Raw genomic sequence first — 16,971 nt, 5'->3', positions numbered from 1 at the left:
ACTGGGCGACTTGCGCACAGGTGATAAGAATGAAATGATGATGACAACAGAAAATCTCCAACGCGGCCGGGAATCGACCCTGGCCCGCTTGCATGGGAAATGAGCATGTTACCATCCAGCTATGCAGGCGGACATCCTGTTTGTAACGGGAAACAAACCGACTCTTTCCGCTGAAACTGGGGTCACATTAAAGACGTGATGAACAATATTTGTTGTGGTTGACCCCAGCTACGCATTGACGAAACTAAAGTGATAGTACCTGCCGGAACACCAGAGAAAGCGCTCCAAACGACTGTATGTTAAGCTCGCGTATGATGACATTTCTGGAGAACGAGTCTCCTACGTAGGAATCAACACCAGTTCCGGAATCAACGATCGTATGAAACCCAGCTCACTCTGTTCTTCCCCGTTCTCGCTTCCCACACCCGGGTTCCCGGGTTCGATTCCCGGCGGGGTCAGGGATTTTCTCTGCCTCGTGATGGCTGGGTGTTGTGTGCTGTCCTTAGGCTAGTTAGGTTTAAGTAGTTCTAAGTTCTAGGGGACTTATGACCACAGCAGTTGAGTCCCATAGTGCTCAGAGCCATTTGAACCATCTGTTCTTCCCTCGACCTCCGGAAGGCGTTCCATGCAGTTCGGCGTAGTCGCCTAATGAAGAAAATAGGAGCGTATAGACTGTCAACCCAACCGTGTGACTGACTAAAGAGTTTCTAGCAAACAGAACACATCGCGTCATTTGCAATGGAGAGAAATCTTCAAACGTGAATGTAATTTGGGATGTATCTCAAGTACGATTACTTTTCACAATATACAGGGTGGTCCATTGATCGTGACCGGGCCAAATATCTCACGAAATAAGCGTCAAACGAAAAATCTACAAAGAACGAAACTTGTCTAGCTTGAAGGAGGAAACCAGATGGCGCTATGGTTGGCCCGCTAGGTGGCGCTGCCATAGGTCAAACGGATATCAACTGTGGTTTTTTAAATAGGAACCCCCATCTTTTATTACATATTCATGTAGTACGTAAAGAAATATGAATGTTTTAGTTGGACCACTTTTTTCGCTTTGTGATAGATGGCGATGTAATAGTCACAAACATATGGCTCACAATTTTAGAGGAACAGTTGGTAACAGGTAGGTTTAATAAATTAAAATACAGAACGTAGGTACGTTTCAACATTTTATTTCGGTTGTTCCAATGTGATACATGTACCTTTGTCAACTTATTTCTGAGAACGCATGCTGTTACAGCGTGATTACCTGTAAATACCACATTAATGCAATAAATGCTCAAAATGCTGTCCGTCAACCTCAATGCATTTGGCAATACGTGTAACGACATTCCTTTCAAAAGCGAGTAGTTCGACTACCGTAATGTTCGCACATGCATTGACAATGCGCTGACGCATGTTGTCAGGTGTTATCGGTGGATCACGGTGGCAAATATCCTTCAACTTTCCCCAAAGAAAGAAATCCGGGGACGTCAGATCCGGTGATCGTGCGGGCCATGGTATGGTGCTTCGACGACCAATCCACCTGTCACGAAATATGCTATTCAATACCGCTTCAACTGCACGCGAGCTATGTGCCGGACATTCATCATGTGGAAGTACATCGCCATTCTGTCATGCAGTGAAACATCTTGTAGTAACATCGGTAGAACATTACGTAGGAAATCAGCATACATTGCACCATTTAGACTGCCATCGATAAAATGCGGGCCAATTATCCTTCCTCCCACAACGCCGCACCATACATTAACCCGCCAAGGTCGCTGATGTTCCACTTGTCGCAGTCATCGTGGATTTTCCGTTGCCCAATAGTGCATATTATGCCGGTTTACGTTACCGCTGTTGGTGAATGACGCTTCGTCGCTAAATAGAACGCGTGCAAAAAATCTGTCATCGTCCCGTAATTTCTCTTGTGCCCAGTGGCAGAACTGTACACGACTTTCAAAGTCGTCGCCATGCAATTCCCGGTGCATTGAAATATAGTACGGGTGCAATCGATGTTGATGTAGCGTTCTCAACACCGATGTTTTTGAAATTCCCGATTCTCGCGCAATTCGTCTTCTACTGATGTGCGGATTAGCCGCGACAGCAGCTAAAACACCTACTTGGGCATCATCATTTGTTGCAGTTCTTGGTTGACGTTTCACATGTGGCTGAACACTTCCTGTTTCCTTAAATAACGTAACTATCCGGTGGATGGTCCGGACACTTGGATGATGTCGTCCAGGATATCGAGGAGCATACATAGCACACGCCCGTTGGGCATTTTGATCACAATAGCCATACATCAACACGATATCGACGTTTTCCGCAATTGGTAAACTGTCCATTTTAACACCGGTAATGTATCACGAAGAAAATACCGTCCGCACTGGCGGAATGTCACGTGATACCACGTACTTATACGTTTGTCACTATTACAGCGCCATCTGTCACAAAGCGAAAAAAGTGGTCCAACTAAAACATTCATATTTCTTTACGCACTACACGAATATGTAATAAAAATGGGGGTTCCTATTTTAAAAAAACGCAGTTGATATCCGCTTGACCTACGGCAGCGCCATCTATCGGGCCAACCATAGCGCCATCTAGTTTCCCCCTTCGGTCACTATCGATGGACCACCCTGTATATAACCGACCTAGTAGACAACGTCGGAAGTGCAACGAGACTTTCCGCGGATGATGCTATTCTATATGAAGAAGTTGTAACGCTAGCAAATTGTAGGAAGAGCTGCAACGCAGCTACGCTCGGTGTTCGGACTGGAAACTGACCCCCAATATAAACAAATGTAACATACTGAGCGTAAATAGCCAGAAAGGCCCATCATTGTACGATTAGACGTTCTCAGAAGAATCACAGGAAGTAGTGACATCCATAAAGTATCTAGGAATATGCGTATGGAGCGGTTTAAAGCGGAACGACTACGTACAACAAATTGCAGTAAAGGCAGCTGCCGGTTTGAAATTCATTGGAAGAATTATGAGGAAATGTAGTCGATCGACAAAGGAGACAGCTTACAAATCCCTCGTTCGACCGATACCTCTGTCTTGCTCTTCGGTCTGGAGTCTGTATCAGATAGGACTGACAGAGGAAATAGAGACCAGCCACATAAAAGCAGCACGTTTCTTTAAAGGTTCATATGGTAAGCGCAAAAGCACAACGGAGATGCCGAGTAAACTCCGGTGGCAGACGCTGCCAGAAAGGCGTTCTGCATCGAGGTATGGTTTACTGCTAATGTTCCGGGAGCATATATATAGTTTCCTCCTCTGTATAAACACCGCGCGACAGAGTCGAGCTCACACGCAGTCGAAAGAGCGGAAATGAGTACACCTGTACATGTACTTGGGCCAGTCGGACACAGATAGCCGCTACATCGGAGACGGTCAGAGGGACCCGAGAGATTGACGAGTCGGCAGAACACGGGATTTAGCAGATATTGCAGAAAACAAACGGCGCTAGAGATCGATCGGGAAGGCCTGTCGAGGAACAGTGTCGGCAGGTGTGTCGCTTAGAGCACGGAAAAAGAGAGGCTATTCACAACAGCAACAGCTGCTAGGACATAAGTCGATCGTTGAGGTAAAGAACCTGACCTTACGAATTACATATACAGACATAGTAACTGAAAATTTTGCAGGTCGTCAGGGGAGACGACTCTCTTGGCGCGGAATAATCGGATACCGCGTTTCGCGACGGACACTCGCGTCGTTTATCGGGCGTTTGCACTAGGCTTTACTCCCGTGTAGCGCACCCGCAGACGATCGACGCTCGGTAACGGCACTCCGGTAAAAGTCCGCCGGCCGACGTCGTTTCTGTCTTCGACTAATACTAAAACCCAGCAAAGGGACACTAACATAATTATTACTACAATACTGGCCATTAAAATTGCTACACCACGAAGATGACGCGCTACAGACGCGAAATTTAACCGACAGGAAGAAGATGCTGTAATATGCAAATGATTAGCTTTTCAGAGCACTCACACAAGGTTGGCGCCGGTGGCGACACCTACAACGTGCTGACATGAGGAAAGTTTCCAACCGATTTCTCATACACAAACAGCAGTTGACCGGCGTTGCCTGGTGAAACGTTGTTGTGATGCCTCGTGTAAGGAGGAGAAATACGTACCATCACGTTTCCGGCTTTGATAAAGGTCGGATTGTAGCCTATCGCGATTGCGGTTTATCGTATCGCGACATTGCTGCTCGCGTTGGTCGAGATCCAATGACTGTTAGCAGAATATGGAATCGGTGGGTACAGGAGGGTAATACGGAACGCCGTGCTGGATCCCAACGGCATTGTATCACTAGCAGTCGAGATGACAGGCATCTTATCCGCATGGCTGTAACGGATCGTGCAGCCACGTCTCGATCCCTGAGTCAACAGATGGTGACGTTTGCAAGACGACAACCATCTGCACGAACAGTTCGACGACGTTTGCAGCAGTACGGATTATCAGCTCGGAGACCATGGCTGCGGTTACCCTTGACGCTGCGTCACAGACATGAGCGCCTGCGATGGTGTACTCAAACGACGAACCTGGGTGCACGAACGGCAAAACGATATTTTTTTGAGATGAATCCAGGTCTTGTTTACAGCGTCATGAGGGTCGCGTCCGTGTTTGGCGACATCGCGGTGAACGCAAATTGGAAGCGTGTATTCGTCATCGCCATACTGGCGTATCACCCGGCGTGATGGTACGGGGTGCCATAGGTTACACCTCTCGGTCAGTTCTTGTTCGCATTGACGGCACGTTGAACAGTGGACGTTACATTTCAGATGTGTTACGACCCGTGGCTCTACCCTTCATTCGATCCCTGCGAAACTCTACATTTCAGCATGATAATGCACGACCGCATGTTGCAGGTCCTGTACTGGCCTTTCTGGATACAGAAAATGTTCGACTGTTGCCCTGGCCAGCACATTCTCCAGATCTCTCACCAACTGAAAACGTCTGGTCAATGGTGGCCCAGCAAGTGGCTCGTCACAGTACGCCAGTCACTACTCTTGATGAACTGTGGTATCGTGTTGAAGCTGCATGGGCAGCTGTACCTGTACACGCCATCCAAACTCTGTTTGACTCAATGCCCAGGCGTATCAAGGCCATTATTACGGCCAGAGGTGGTTGTTCTGGGTACTGATTTCTCAGGATCTATGCACCCAAATTGCGTGAAAATGTAATCACATGTCAGTTCTAGTATAATATATTTGTCCAATGAATACCCGTTTATCATCTGCATTTCTTCTTGGTGTAGCAATTTTAATGTCCAGTAGTGTACAACGAGTGTATTAATGTTTTATTTTTGAAAATTTTCACGCGCAGTGGTAGGATATGGTGTGAGAACAAGTTTCGCTAAAGGAAGTGCAGTAAATTTAGTGAAAACGTGTTTTGGTTTTGAGACTGACCTGCGCGGGAAGTCTGCGGGCGGCGGCGCTTGGTGCGCGAGCGTGGGCGCGGGCGGCGCGGAGGCGCGGCACGGCCGGTGCTGCAGCTGCAGGGGCGGCGCGGCCAGCGGCGGCAGCGGCAGCGGCAGAGCGGGCTGCTGCAGCGGCTCCACGCGCCGCATCGACGCCCGCCGCTGGCGCTCCTCCTCGCCGGACACCCAGCTCCAGTCGATGTCTCCGCTGCCAGAGCTGCGACAACACACACAACACACCCACTCACACCTCTCCTCCGCATCTACTGTATTCCCAGCTCCGCGTCGGTGCCAAACACACATTTCGGCAGCGTTTTGCCATCGCCGATTAGGTGTAACATTTAATTTCGTAAATATACCGGGTGATCAAAAAGTCAGTATAAATTTGAAAACTGAATAAATCACGGAATAATGAAAATAGAGAGGTACAATTTGACACACATGCTTGGAATGACATGGGGTTTTATTAGAACCAAAAAAATACAAAAGTTCAAAAAATGTCCGACAGATGGCGCTTCATCTGATCAGAACAGCAATAATTAGCATAACAAAGTAAGACAAAGCAAAGATAATGTTCTTTACAGGAAATGCTCAATACGTCCACCATCATTCCTCAACAATAGCTTTAGTCGAGGAATAATGTTGTGAACAGCACTGTAAAGTATGTCCGTAGTGATGGTTAGGCATTGGCGTCGGATGTTGTCTTTCAGCATCCTTAGAGATGTCGGTCGATCACGATACTCTTGCGACCTCAGGTAACGCCAAAGCCAATAATCGCACGGACTGAGGTCTGGGGACCTCGGAGGCCAAGCGTGACGAAAGTGGCGGCTGAGCACACGATCGTCACCAAACGACGCGCGCAAGAGATCAGTCAGACATTTTGTGAACTTTGTTTCTTTTTTTGGTTCTAATAAAACCCAATGTCATACCAAGCATGTGTGTCCATTTTTAACTATCTACCTACATTATTCCGTGGTTTATTAAGTTTTCAAATTTATATTGACTTTTTGATCACCCGGTACCATTAACGAGGCTGCAGGCCGGTACAGTGTCAAAGATTACGGCCCGTGCCAGACGGTTAGGAGGTAAAACGTCGAGAAACGCCTCCCGCGCTTTCTCAGCAGCTCTGCCGACAAATGGTGGTGCCGCGTGCCGGCACGGGACCTGCTGCGGCTCGGGACGGAGGTGAGCGCGACGGCACTGTCAGCAGACATCTGCTAGTTCACTTTAACAGAGTACGACGTAAAAAGTGTCCTACAATACTTAGAGGTGACGTCGGAACGGAGAGGAGGAGTTTGTCGGCTTCGTAGGAAGTGAATTAGGAGGGCAAACACTCTCCGATACAAAAGTTCCTGGCAGATTAAAACTGTATGCCGGACCGAGGCTCGAACTCGGGACCTTTGCCTTTCGCATGCAAGTGCTCTACCAACTGTGCTACCCAAGCACGACTCACTCCCCATCCTCAAAGCTTCAATCCCGCCAGTACCTCGTCTCCTACCTTCCAAACTTCGCAGAAGCTCTTCTGAATGTTCTGCAAGGTATTCAGGAGAGCTTCTGCGAAGTTTGGAAGGTAGGAGACGAGGTACTGGCGGGACTGAAGCTGTGAGGACGGGGGATGAGTCGTGCTTTGGTAGCTCAGTTGGTAGAGCACTTGCCCGCGAAAGGCAAAGGTCCCGAGTTCGAGTCTCGGTCCGGCATACAGTTTTAATCTGCCAGGAAGTTTCATACCAGCGCACACCCCGCTGCAGAACGAAAATTTCATTCTGGACTCTCTGATACAATTTAAGAACACTGTTAGGTTGGCAGAAGAGTCAACACCGTGTTACTATTGGAGGCCGAAATGCACGCGTTTTAGCTCAGGCAGGCTGGCGTGAGGAGGGAAGGACTATACTGACGTGAGGTCTGGAACATGACAAGGAATTAGAATTCAGAAAGCGGCCGTAATTAGTTTCATACTTAACTGTAATCCATTATGATGAACGTCGCTCTTCACGGTACATGATTCACAATATTATCTGTTCAGAATAGTAACTGAATATGGCGCCTTGCTAGGTCGTAGCAAATGACGTAGCTGAAGGCTATGCTAAACTGTCGTCTCTGCAAATGAGAGCGTAAGTAGTCAGTGAACCATCGCTAGCAAAGTCGTCTGTACAACTGGGGCGAGTGCTAGGGAGTCTCTCTAGACTAGACCTGCCGTGTGGCGGCGCTCGGTCTGCAATCACTGATAGTGGCGACACGCGGGTCCGACGTATACTAACGGACCGCGGCCGATTTAAAGGCTACCACCTATTAAGTGTGGTGTCTGGCGGTGACACAACAAACACTTTATTTCTCAATAATTCGATCCTACTCGCAGATGTGTCTTACAGTGGCTGTTTCAAAATCGACGGCTACACTCTGCCGCTTCGTACGTTCGTTCTTTCTGGCAATTCCCAGTTTCCGAGTTCCACCTTTCACTATGGGCGACGAGTACTCTACTCCCGACTCGTTCTGACATTACGCCACATGGTAGTAGTGGGACAAAGAGAGTACCACCCTCTCTGCACTGTTGCCAAATTTATTCGAGACAGTGGATCGGAGATGGCGGCCACAGATGTGGCAACGTCGCAGTGACGTCGTGGTGGAAAGATCAAATTTTGTAGGAAAAATAGTTGGATGGGCTACCTCCGCTAACCCCTCCCCCACCCACCTCCCGCACCCTCCCTTCTCCCTTACGCATCCCTTTCCCCCCCTCCACTCACCCATCTGGAAATTGACAAGAAAAGGACTCAGTCTATGCTGGGCTGCCAGGTACGATAGATCTGAGTCTTTATTCTGTATGCATTGCTTATTTAAACAATTAGAATTGTCATAGACAGTAGCTCCATCCAGTGTATTCACAATGAGGTCCGGAGTCCAACTGACCTAGTTCATAACACTGCCACCAGAGGACACTGTGGGCACTAGCCCTCTCCCCTCCCGTGACGTAATCCGACATGGCGGTCTGGGGAAAAATGGCGAGAAAAGGACTCAGTCTGTGTCCAGCTGCCAGACTGGGAGGAGGAATATAATTGTTTACTGTGTGTACTATGCGTTCAATGGATGAGATGTCTGTGCTGGAAAAGAAGGAGATTAACAGGAATATTAGCTTTAAACTTGGAGCTGAGGATTGCATCGATAGTCATCTGCACGATGTTTGGAAAGAAATGATATTTGGAAAATTTATGAAGAAGATAAATGTGCTTCCTCAAATAACGAAGATTCAGCAGGATCGGGCTAAGGTACCTTTCACAATTCGTGCTGATAAATGCGTGTGCTGTCTGTAGATCATTTGATGAAAGTCCAGTCAGTCTTCCGAAACGCAACAGGTAAGATGTTCATCCACACCAGCGCACATCCTCCCTACCACAGAGACCACGCGCCATACTCACGGCACCGCAACACAGTAACTGCAGGGGCGGACGCATACTTCCTGTTGCGTTGGAAATACCTGCAGCCTTCCTCATTCCCATCCCCGGCGCACGGATACCCTTTGTCGTTGAAGACGAACTGCTATGGGAGTTATTACATCTGGTGTTTAAACAATGTGCAGAATACTGTCACACACATAACATAAGTGTTGGTTATGTATCAATAAGTCAATTTTATTCAAGGTGATTCATAATGTTTGAGTGCAGTATATGTTCCAAAATCCTACTGCAAATTGAGATCAGTGATATGAGTCTGTAATTCAATGGGTTACTCCTATTTCCTTTCTTGAATATTGGTGTGACCTGTGCTACTTTCCAGTCTTTAGGAACAGACCTTTCGTCAAGTGAGCGATTGTATATGATTGCTAAGAAAGGCGCTATTGTGTCTGCGTACTCTGAAAGGAACCTGGTTGTTGTACCATCTGGACCGGAAGACTTGCCTTTCTTAAGTGATTTGAGTTGTTTCGCAACACCTAAGATATATTCTTTTATGTCACTCATGCTAACAGATGCTCTAGTTTCGAATTCTGGAATATTTACTTCGACTGCTTTCGTGAAGGAATTACGGAAAACTGTATTTAGTAACTCCGCTTTAGTGGCACCACCATCGGTAACATTTCCATCTCTATCGCGCAGTGACGGTATTGACTGTTTTTTGCCACTAGTGTACTTTACATACGACCAGAATCTCTTTGGGTTTTCTACCACATTTTGAGACAATGTTTCATTGTGGAAACTATTAAAAGCATATCGCATTGACGTCCGCACTAAATTTCGAGCTTCCGTGAAATCTAGCCAGTCTTGGGGATATTGCGCTCTTCTGAAGTTGGCATGCTTTTTTCGTTGCTTGTGCAACAGTGTTCTGACGTGTTTTGTGTACCATGGTGGATCAGACCCGTCTCTTATTAACTTATGCGGTATGAATCTATCTATTGGTGTCGATACTGTATCTTTGAATTTAAATTATATCTGGTCTACACTTACATAATTAGCTCGGAAGGAATGGAGACTCTCTCTTAGGAAGGCATCAAGTGAATTTTTATCTGCTGTTTTAAATAGATATGTTATGCGTTTATTTTTAGTGGTTGTGGTTGATATGGTTTTGAGCCTCGCTACAATGACCTTGTGTTCACTAACCCCTGTATCCGTCATGACTCTCTCTATTAGATCAGGATAATTTGTGGCTACGAGGTCAAGTGTGTTTTCAAACCATTTACAATTCGTGTGGGCTCATAAACTAATTGTTCAAAGTAATTCTCAGAGAAAGCATTTAGTACAATGGCGGTGACTTTAATTTACCCTCGATATGTTGGCGAAAATACATGTTTAATTCCGGAGGTACGCTTAAAAATCATCCGAAATTCTCTGAAAATTATTTCGAGCAGTTAGTTCTTGCCCCACGCGATTAATAAACGGTTGTGAAAACACGCTTGACCTCTTAGCAACAAATAAGCCGGAGCTAATAACGAGCATTAAAAAGGGTACTGGGATTAGTGAACAAAGGGTTGTCATAGCGAGATTGAATATTGTAACCCCTAAATCCTCCAAAAATTAATGAAAAATTTACCTATTCCAAAAAGCAAATAAAAATTCACTTGACGCCTTCCTGAGAGATAACCTCCACCCCTTACAAATTAACAATATAAGTGTAGATCAGATTTGGCTTGAATTCAGAGAAATGGTATCGGCAGCAATTGAGAGATTTATACCAAATAAATTAACAAACAACGGAGCTCATCTTCCTTGGTATACAAAACGGATTAGAACACTGTTATAGAAACAACGAAAAAAACATGCCAAGTTCAAACGAACGCAAAACCTCCAAGATTGGCGATCTTTTACAAAAGCTTGAAATTTAGCGCGGATTTCAATGCGAGATACTTACAATAGTTCCCACAACGAAACTTTGTCTCGAAACCTGGCAGAAAATCCAAAGAGATTCTGATCGTATGTGAAGTATGCTAGTGGTAACACGCACCCAATGCCATCTCTGCGATATAGCAATGGAAATACTATCGACGATAGCACTGCGAAGGCAGAGTTACTAAACACAGTTTTCCGAAATTCCTTCGCCAACGAAGACGAAGTAAATACACAAGAATTCGAATCAAGAACAGCTGCCAACATGAGTAACGTAGAAGTAGATGTCCTCGGAGTAGTGTAGTAACTTAGATCACTTAACAAAAGCAACTCTTCCGGTCCAGACTGTATATCAGTTAGGTTCCTTTCAGAGTATACAGATATAATGGCTCTATACTTAACAATCATATACAACCGCTCGCTCGACGAAGGATCCGTACCAAAAAACTGGAAAGCTGCACAGGTCAAATCAAAATTTAAGAAAAGTAGTAGGAGTAATCCACTAAATTACAGGCCCATATCAGTAACGTCGATGTGCAGCAGTATTTTGGAAGATATACTGTGTTCGAATATTATGAATTACCTCGAAGAGAACGGTCTACAGACACACTGTCAAAATCGTTAGAAAACATCGTTCTTGTGAAACACAACTCGCTCTTTACTCACACGAGTTGTTGAGTGCAATTGATAAGTGAGTTCAAACTGATTCGGTATTTCTAGTTTTCCGGAAGACTTCTGACGCTGTACCACCGAAGTGGCTTGTAGTGAAATTGCGTCCTTTTGGAATATCATCTCAGTTATATGACTGGATTCGTGATTTCCTGTCGAGAAGTTCACAGTTCGTAGTAAATGACGGAAAGTCATGGTGTGAAACAGAAGTGATTTCTGGCGTTCCCCAACGAAGTTTTATAGGCCCTTTGCTGTTCCTTATCTATATAAACGATTTGGGAGACAATCTGAGCAGCCGTCTGAGGTTGTTTGCAGATGACGCTGTCGTTTATCGACTAGTAAAGTCATGAGAAGATCAAAAAGAATTGCAAAACGATTTAGAAAAGGTATCTTTATGGCCTGAAATTTGGCAATTGATCCTGAATAATGAAAAGTGTGAAATCAACTAATATCAGTTAAACTTCGGTTACACGATAGATCAGTCATATTTAATGGCTGTAAATTCAAATAATATCTGGTAATTACAATTATGAACAACTTAAATTGGAAGGAACATAGAAAATGTTGTGGGAAAGACCAACTAAAAACTAAGTTTTTTGGAAGGGCACTAAAAGGACTGCCTACACTACGGTTGCCCGCCCTCTTTTAGAATACTGCTGCGCAGTGTGGGATCCTTACCAGATAGGATTGATGGAGTACATTGAGAAAGTTTGAGAAGCGCAGCACGTTTTGTATTATCACGAAATAGGGGAGAGAGTGTCACTGAAATGATACAAGATTTGGGGTGGACATCATTAAAACAAAAGCATTTTCGTTGCGGCAGAATCTTCTCACGAAATTTCAGTCACCAACTTCCTCCTCCGATTCTAAAAATATTTTGTTGACGCCGATGTACGTAGGGAGAAACGATCATCGTAATAAAATAAGGGAAATCAGAGTTCGCACCGAGAGCTATAGGTGTTCGTTCTTTCCGTGCGCTGTACGAGATTAGAATAGTAGAGAATTATTGTGAAGTTGGTTTGATGAGTCCTCTGCCAGGTTATTAAATGTGATTTTTGGAGCAACCATGTAGATGTAGATTTAGGCGTTACTAAATCAGATTGAATATATCTCTAAATACACTTTCAAAAGAAAGATCACTGCACAGTAGTTTTCTTCAACTTCTCGGTGTCTACCACCACACACTTGAACACAGACTCTGCAAAGAGCGCGGCACACTTGTGAAATCTCACTTCATATGCTCTTATGGGAAACATATCCCGAAACCAATATCCGCTACAATATCTTAGCCGGCGGGTGTGGCCGAGCGGTTCTAAGCGCTTCAGTCTGGAACCGTAGGTTTGAATCCTACCTAGGGCATGGATGTGTGTGATGTCCTTAGGTTAGTTAGATTTAAATAGCTCTGTGTTCTAGGGGACTGATGACCTCAGATCTTAAGTCCCATAGTGCTCAGAGCCATTTGAACCATTTGCAATATCCTATTTTGCATACCAAAAAGATGACATTTGGGAGTCGAAAGAAATATCTCTATGGAACTCTAAAAAAAAGGACGCTCACCTCTTTTCGAGTTTTAGTTGCTTGATGAAGGCACTGCCAGAGAGACAGAAGGAGAAAAATTTCCGAGTCCTACAGTCGCTGTGGTGTTCATGAATTTTCTGAAACTGTGAGTAGGCTTAGTTTATATTTTCTGCTAGAGTCAGGGACGTTATTTTTCTCACTTCTCGAGGCATAGCTGGTGTCTAAGCACAGACGGAAAATCGGAACTATTACACAACCAGAATTTGAAGCACTTTCCTACAGGCGAGAAAAATGGCTGGAATTTTCGGTGAAATTTCGATGTCCTACAGCTGCTGATCTGGAGATGCTTTGAAGTCACAGTTTGGTGGTCTACGTGGACTTGTGTCTGAACGATCGAACAATGAAGACATCACGTTGCTCTCAGACATCACAGAACTTTCTGTAGATACCTTGCGCCTGTTTTATTCGAACTAGTCTGAAGAGGTTCCTATGCCCCATGCAAAGGCTATATTGTGACTCTCTGACGTCATGGAACTGCTTGTGAATGGAGCATTCTGATTGATTCTTACTGAATTTACCTGCTAAAGTGCTGCTGGTTCCTGTGTGCGAGAACTGCCCGCATATTTCTGCAGACAGACAAATTACGAGATTTTCAGCAGCAAAACTATTTTGTATACATCCAAAAAATTATATATCAGCCTTATTGCACTGACAGTTAAACCTTGTAAAAGTGGTCAATAGATCATGAAATATGGACACTATGGCCAAAGACACTTAATCAATTGCAGTGCTCTGCTACTGTCGAGGAAAGCTTGAATTTTTCGGAGTGAACCCGATCTCCAGCCAGGCGTTATCAGCACAAACGATTCTACCACCATACCATATGGATGTAGTAAACACAATTCATATCCTGCATCATGCAAAATCATCACTTATGAATCCTGCATATAGCTATCGTTCACCATGCAGTCGGACATATATACCACGAAGAGAGACAGATCTAAAAAAATAAAGAAACAAAGAAAGAAACACACAAGCACATGCACCATACACCATAGTCCTCGCACCACTAGAAATTTCTCGCGAGGTCTGTCGGTCATCCACTGCACCCAACGGTCACGAGCCAACCTCCCCGCACACAATAGCCTGATATACGACCAGAGCACCCTCAGTGGACTGCGGCCTCTCTCCGAACTGTTGTACAGATGCTAGGCTGGTTCTCCCCAGCACAAATGCGTCACTATTTCTAGCCCCAACCTGCTTGCTTGCTTGCTGCCATGCTGTCTACAGCCATCTCCAGACTCTGAGATTACAAGAACTTATGTATTCTCACTTGTTTTGCCAGAATATCATCTCATTTATGCGATATCAGCCACAGAGCACTATGCTACCAATCGCTTGCAGAGTATAATTCCGAAGATAAACAGTGGAAATTACATCTCTAGAAACCCGAAACTTTAGTGGAAACCCGTATTTTTTAACGAATGCCAATGTCAATGCTATAACATATTTCGAATCATCCTTCTACTTTCCAAAGTCAACTAAGGTATTTCTCATGTCTAGAGCAGCATGCATGTCTTCCACGTGTCTTTCACCACCTAGATGCACAAAGCACACACCACAATTTATGTTCTCTTAACCAAATAAAGACGCAGAATGTTTAGAAGCAGTCAACCAGACAATTTACACGGGAGGCAATAACTGTGCAGCAGAAACACGCGTCAGTATTGAATCTTCTCAAATTTCCATGCAGAACACACGTGATTACGGAGGCTGCCCAACACACACTGAATATTAGATCGCTATTCAGTAGCCTATATGGTGGCACGGTTAGGTCAGCTGCATTCTTGTACCCAACCCGCACCCTCCAATTTGGACGGCTCCCACTGTAAGTCAGAAATGTCAATCGTTCTGGCCACAGGCCACTGCCACCATACAATCCCCGCACCACAGGAAGGATCGTCCTAGGAAACCAGCCACATATATTTTATCGCTTTACTTACAGTTAAATATTATGCTTGCAGTCTCGATCTGATGATATTCGACAATTGGCAAAGTACCGGAAATATCCCATGCTGCCGACTGTGACTCTGGGAATATGAAAATCTGTACCATTCTTATGAGTGGACATAATTTTCCACATAAAATCTCTCACCCCCCCCCCCCCCCCTTTACAGTTATTGCATTTTTCCATGTCAAATCTATACCTTCCCTTTACGACAGGACAAAGCCAGTTTCTTTGAACATGTTGGAACACAGACCACAGTACACACATCCCCTAGTAAGGATAATATTTCGCCAAAAGTGAATGTTGGTAATACCAAACAATATTGAGCGAAAATCCGCGATGGATGGGCACGTCTCATTTGTTTTTCTTGCGAGTGATACCAGTGTGTGTTAGGAAGAATGTAATCATAAGCAACTAGCTATTAAAAACACTATCGCACCGACTATGTTACTGTCGCCCCGCATAAAAAGCCGTCTTATTTCTACCAGAGCGCGCAAGTATTGCTAACGATACCCATACAAGCCCTATAAATCGAGGTATGGTATTGCTTCTGAATGAAGCGGTCTTCCACACAAATTCTGTATATGTATGAGCAGCCCATAGTCGGCTCGTCCTCCATGTATTCGTTTTCAAATTTTTGTGTCTAAAGCCTTTATCGTTTGATATTTATCTCATATGTGACATGCCAATTTGAATATTTAATTTCTGATGAAGGCACTCACAGAAGTGTCGAAACCTGATCCAAAGACTTAAATTTTGTGACCGAGGGCTGTAATTGCTTTAACTTTCATTTGTACACGGTCACTGACTACGCAGCCATGTTTAAAACTTTAAAATTCTGAGACATTGAATATAGACAATGGTCGCTGGCGTGTGTATTAACACATCAAAAGCGCATGTACACCTCACCGGCGGAGTAAGCTCGTAAGAAAATCACTAAATTCAGAAAGTGCTTTGGTTAAGGAATGTGGTATTAAGCCGGTATTTGCAATTCCCTCATGCCACTGCTACATATTTCTCCCGTATTTGCAACTCATTCTATCTCATTGCCATGTTGGAGGTTCGGCGATATATCCACTGGGTTTTAGGCAAGGGAGGATGATCGTTGATTGAGAATGGTCAAGTACAGTAGATGGTGTGTTATGTGATGAATCACTTTAAAAATATGCAACGATAGATTGAGGTCATAAGAAATGTTCACTGGCCTTACAGATCTCTAGTGTTACGCTTTCCGGTAGGAATGGTGTCTGTGATTTGGAATAAAGTCCCTCCTTTCAACCACACACTTGCGTTGGATCCTATGGATATGCCTTTTAATGATTACAGCCACCAGTGAATCATATTTGTGGCACTCTCATATCTCAAAACGAGTCACCTTTTTTGAACCTATCCATTACAGTAAAACTCCAATGTGATTTTAGACAGCGCCTTTCCATCTTGTAACTGTCCCTCAGTCTCTATCCCATCCTCTCTGCAGCTTTGCGCATGTGATCGTCCCAATTTAAGTCGGAACTGAGCAGAAGTCGGGGAGTGCCTTATCTACCACCCTCTGCACTCTGCAAGCCGTTGAGAAACAGGGTGATCTGAGTTAATACGACATGACCGTTTATTTTATTTTTTTAATTTTTTTTTAACACTCAGTGGAAATGGGAACATGTTGTTGTAGCTCCACCAACCATGTACAATGTTTAAGGCCAGCCCCAAAATGAAGCTTTCTCCTACAACATGAAGTAGTATAAAACACAGTACAAGCGATTACGGGAACTGAAAGAAGGACGAGGATTATGCTGCTACTTTGCTATTTGCCTCCAAACTAGACACAGTTACTGCGGTCTGAAGTAGATCTTTATCCCTCAGGGTGCATTCACGTCTGTCACCCAAACATTCTCTCATCATTATTTTGTACCACCTAAAGGATAAAAACTAAAAACTATAAAAATCCATCTAACTTCTTCCGATAGAGAACTCCATAGGATTTTACCACATCTCTCTCTCCCACTGTATATATCGAAAACAAATACCAACCGTGTGCTGGCATCGAGC

The 16,971-nt window shown here is 44.6% G+C and overlaps 1 protein-coding gene across 1 annotated transcript in view; it reads right to left on the bottom strand.

The window, feature by feature from the left end:
- LOC124556333 (sodium-dependent transporter bedraggled) overlaps positions 1–16,971 on the bottom strand; it is a 446,423-nt gene that overhangs the window by 218,913 nt on the left and 210,539 nt on the right. Inside the window, exons 5-6 of the mRNA XM_047130303.1 lie at positions 5,545–5,641; positions 5,414–5,460 (exon numbers count right to left, since the gene is read on the bottom strand). Coding sequence (XP_046986259.1) covers positions 5,414–5,460; positions 5,545–5,641 — 144 coding nt within the window. The remainder of the gene's footprint in view (positions 1–5,413; positions 5,461–5,544; positions 5,642–16,971) is intronic.

The sequence above is a fragment of the Schistocerca americana genome, chromosome X (assembly GCF_021461395.2).
Source record: "Schistocerca americana isolate TAMUIC-IGC-003095 chromosome X, iqSchAmer2.1, whole genome shotgun sequence".
Lineage (NCBI taxonomy): Eukaryota > Metazoa > Arthropoda > Insecta > Orthoptera > Acrididae > Schistocerca > Schistocerca americana.
Note: the sequence above shows the minus strand (reverse complement) of the source record. Positions and strands in the feature narration are given on the sequence as shown.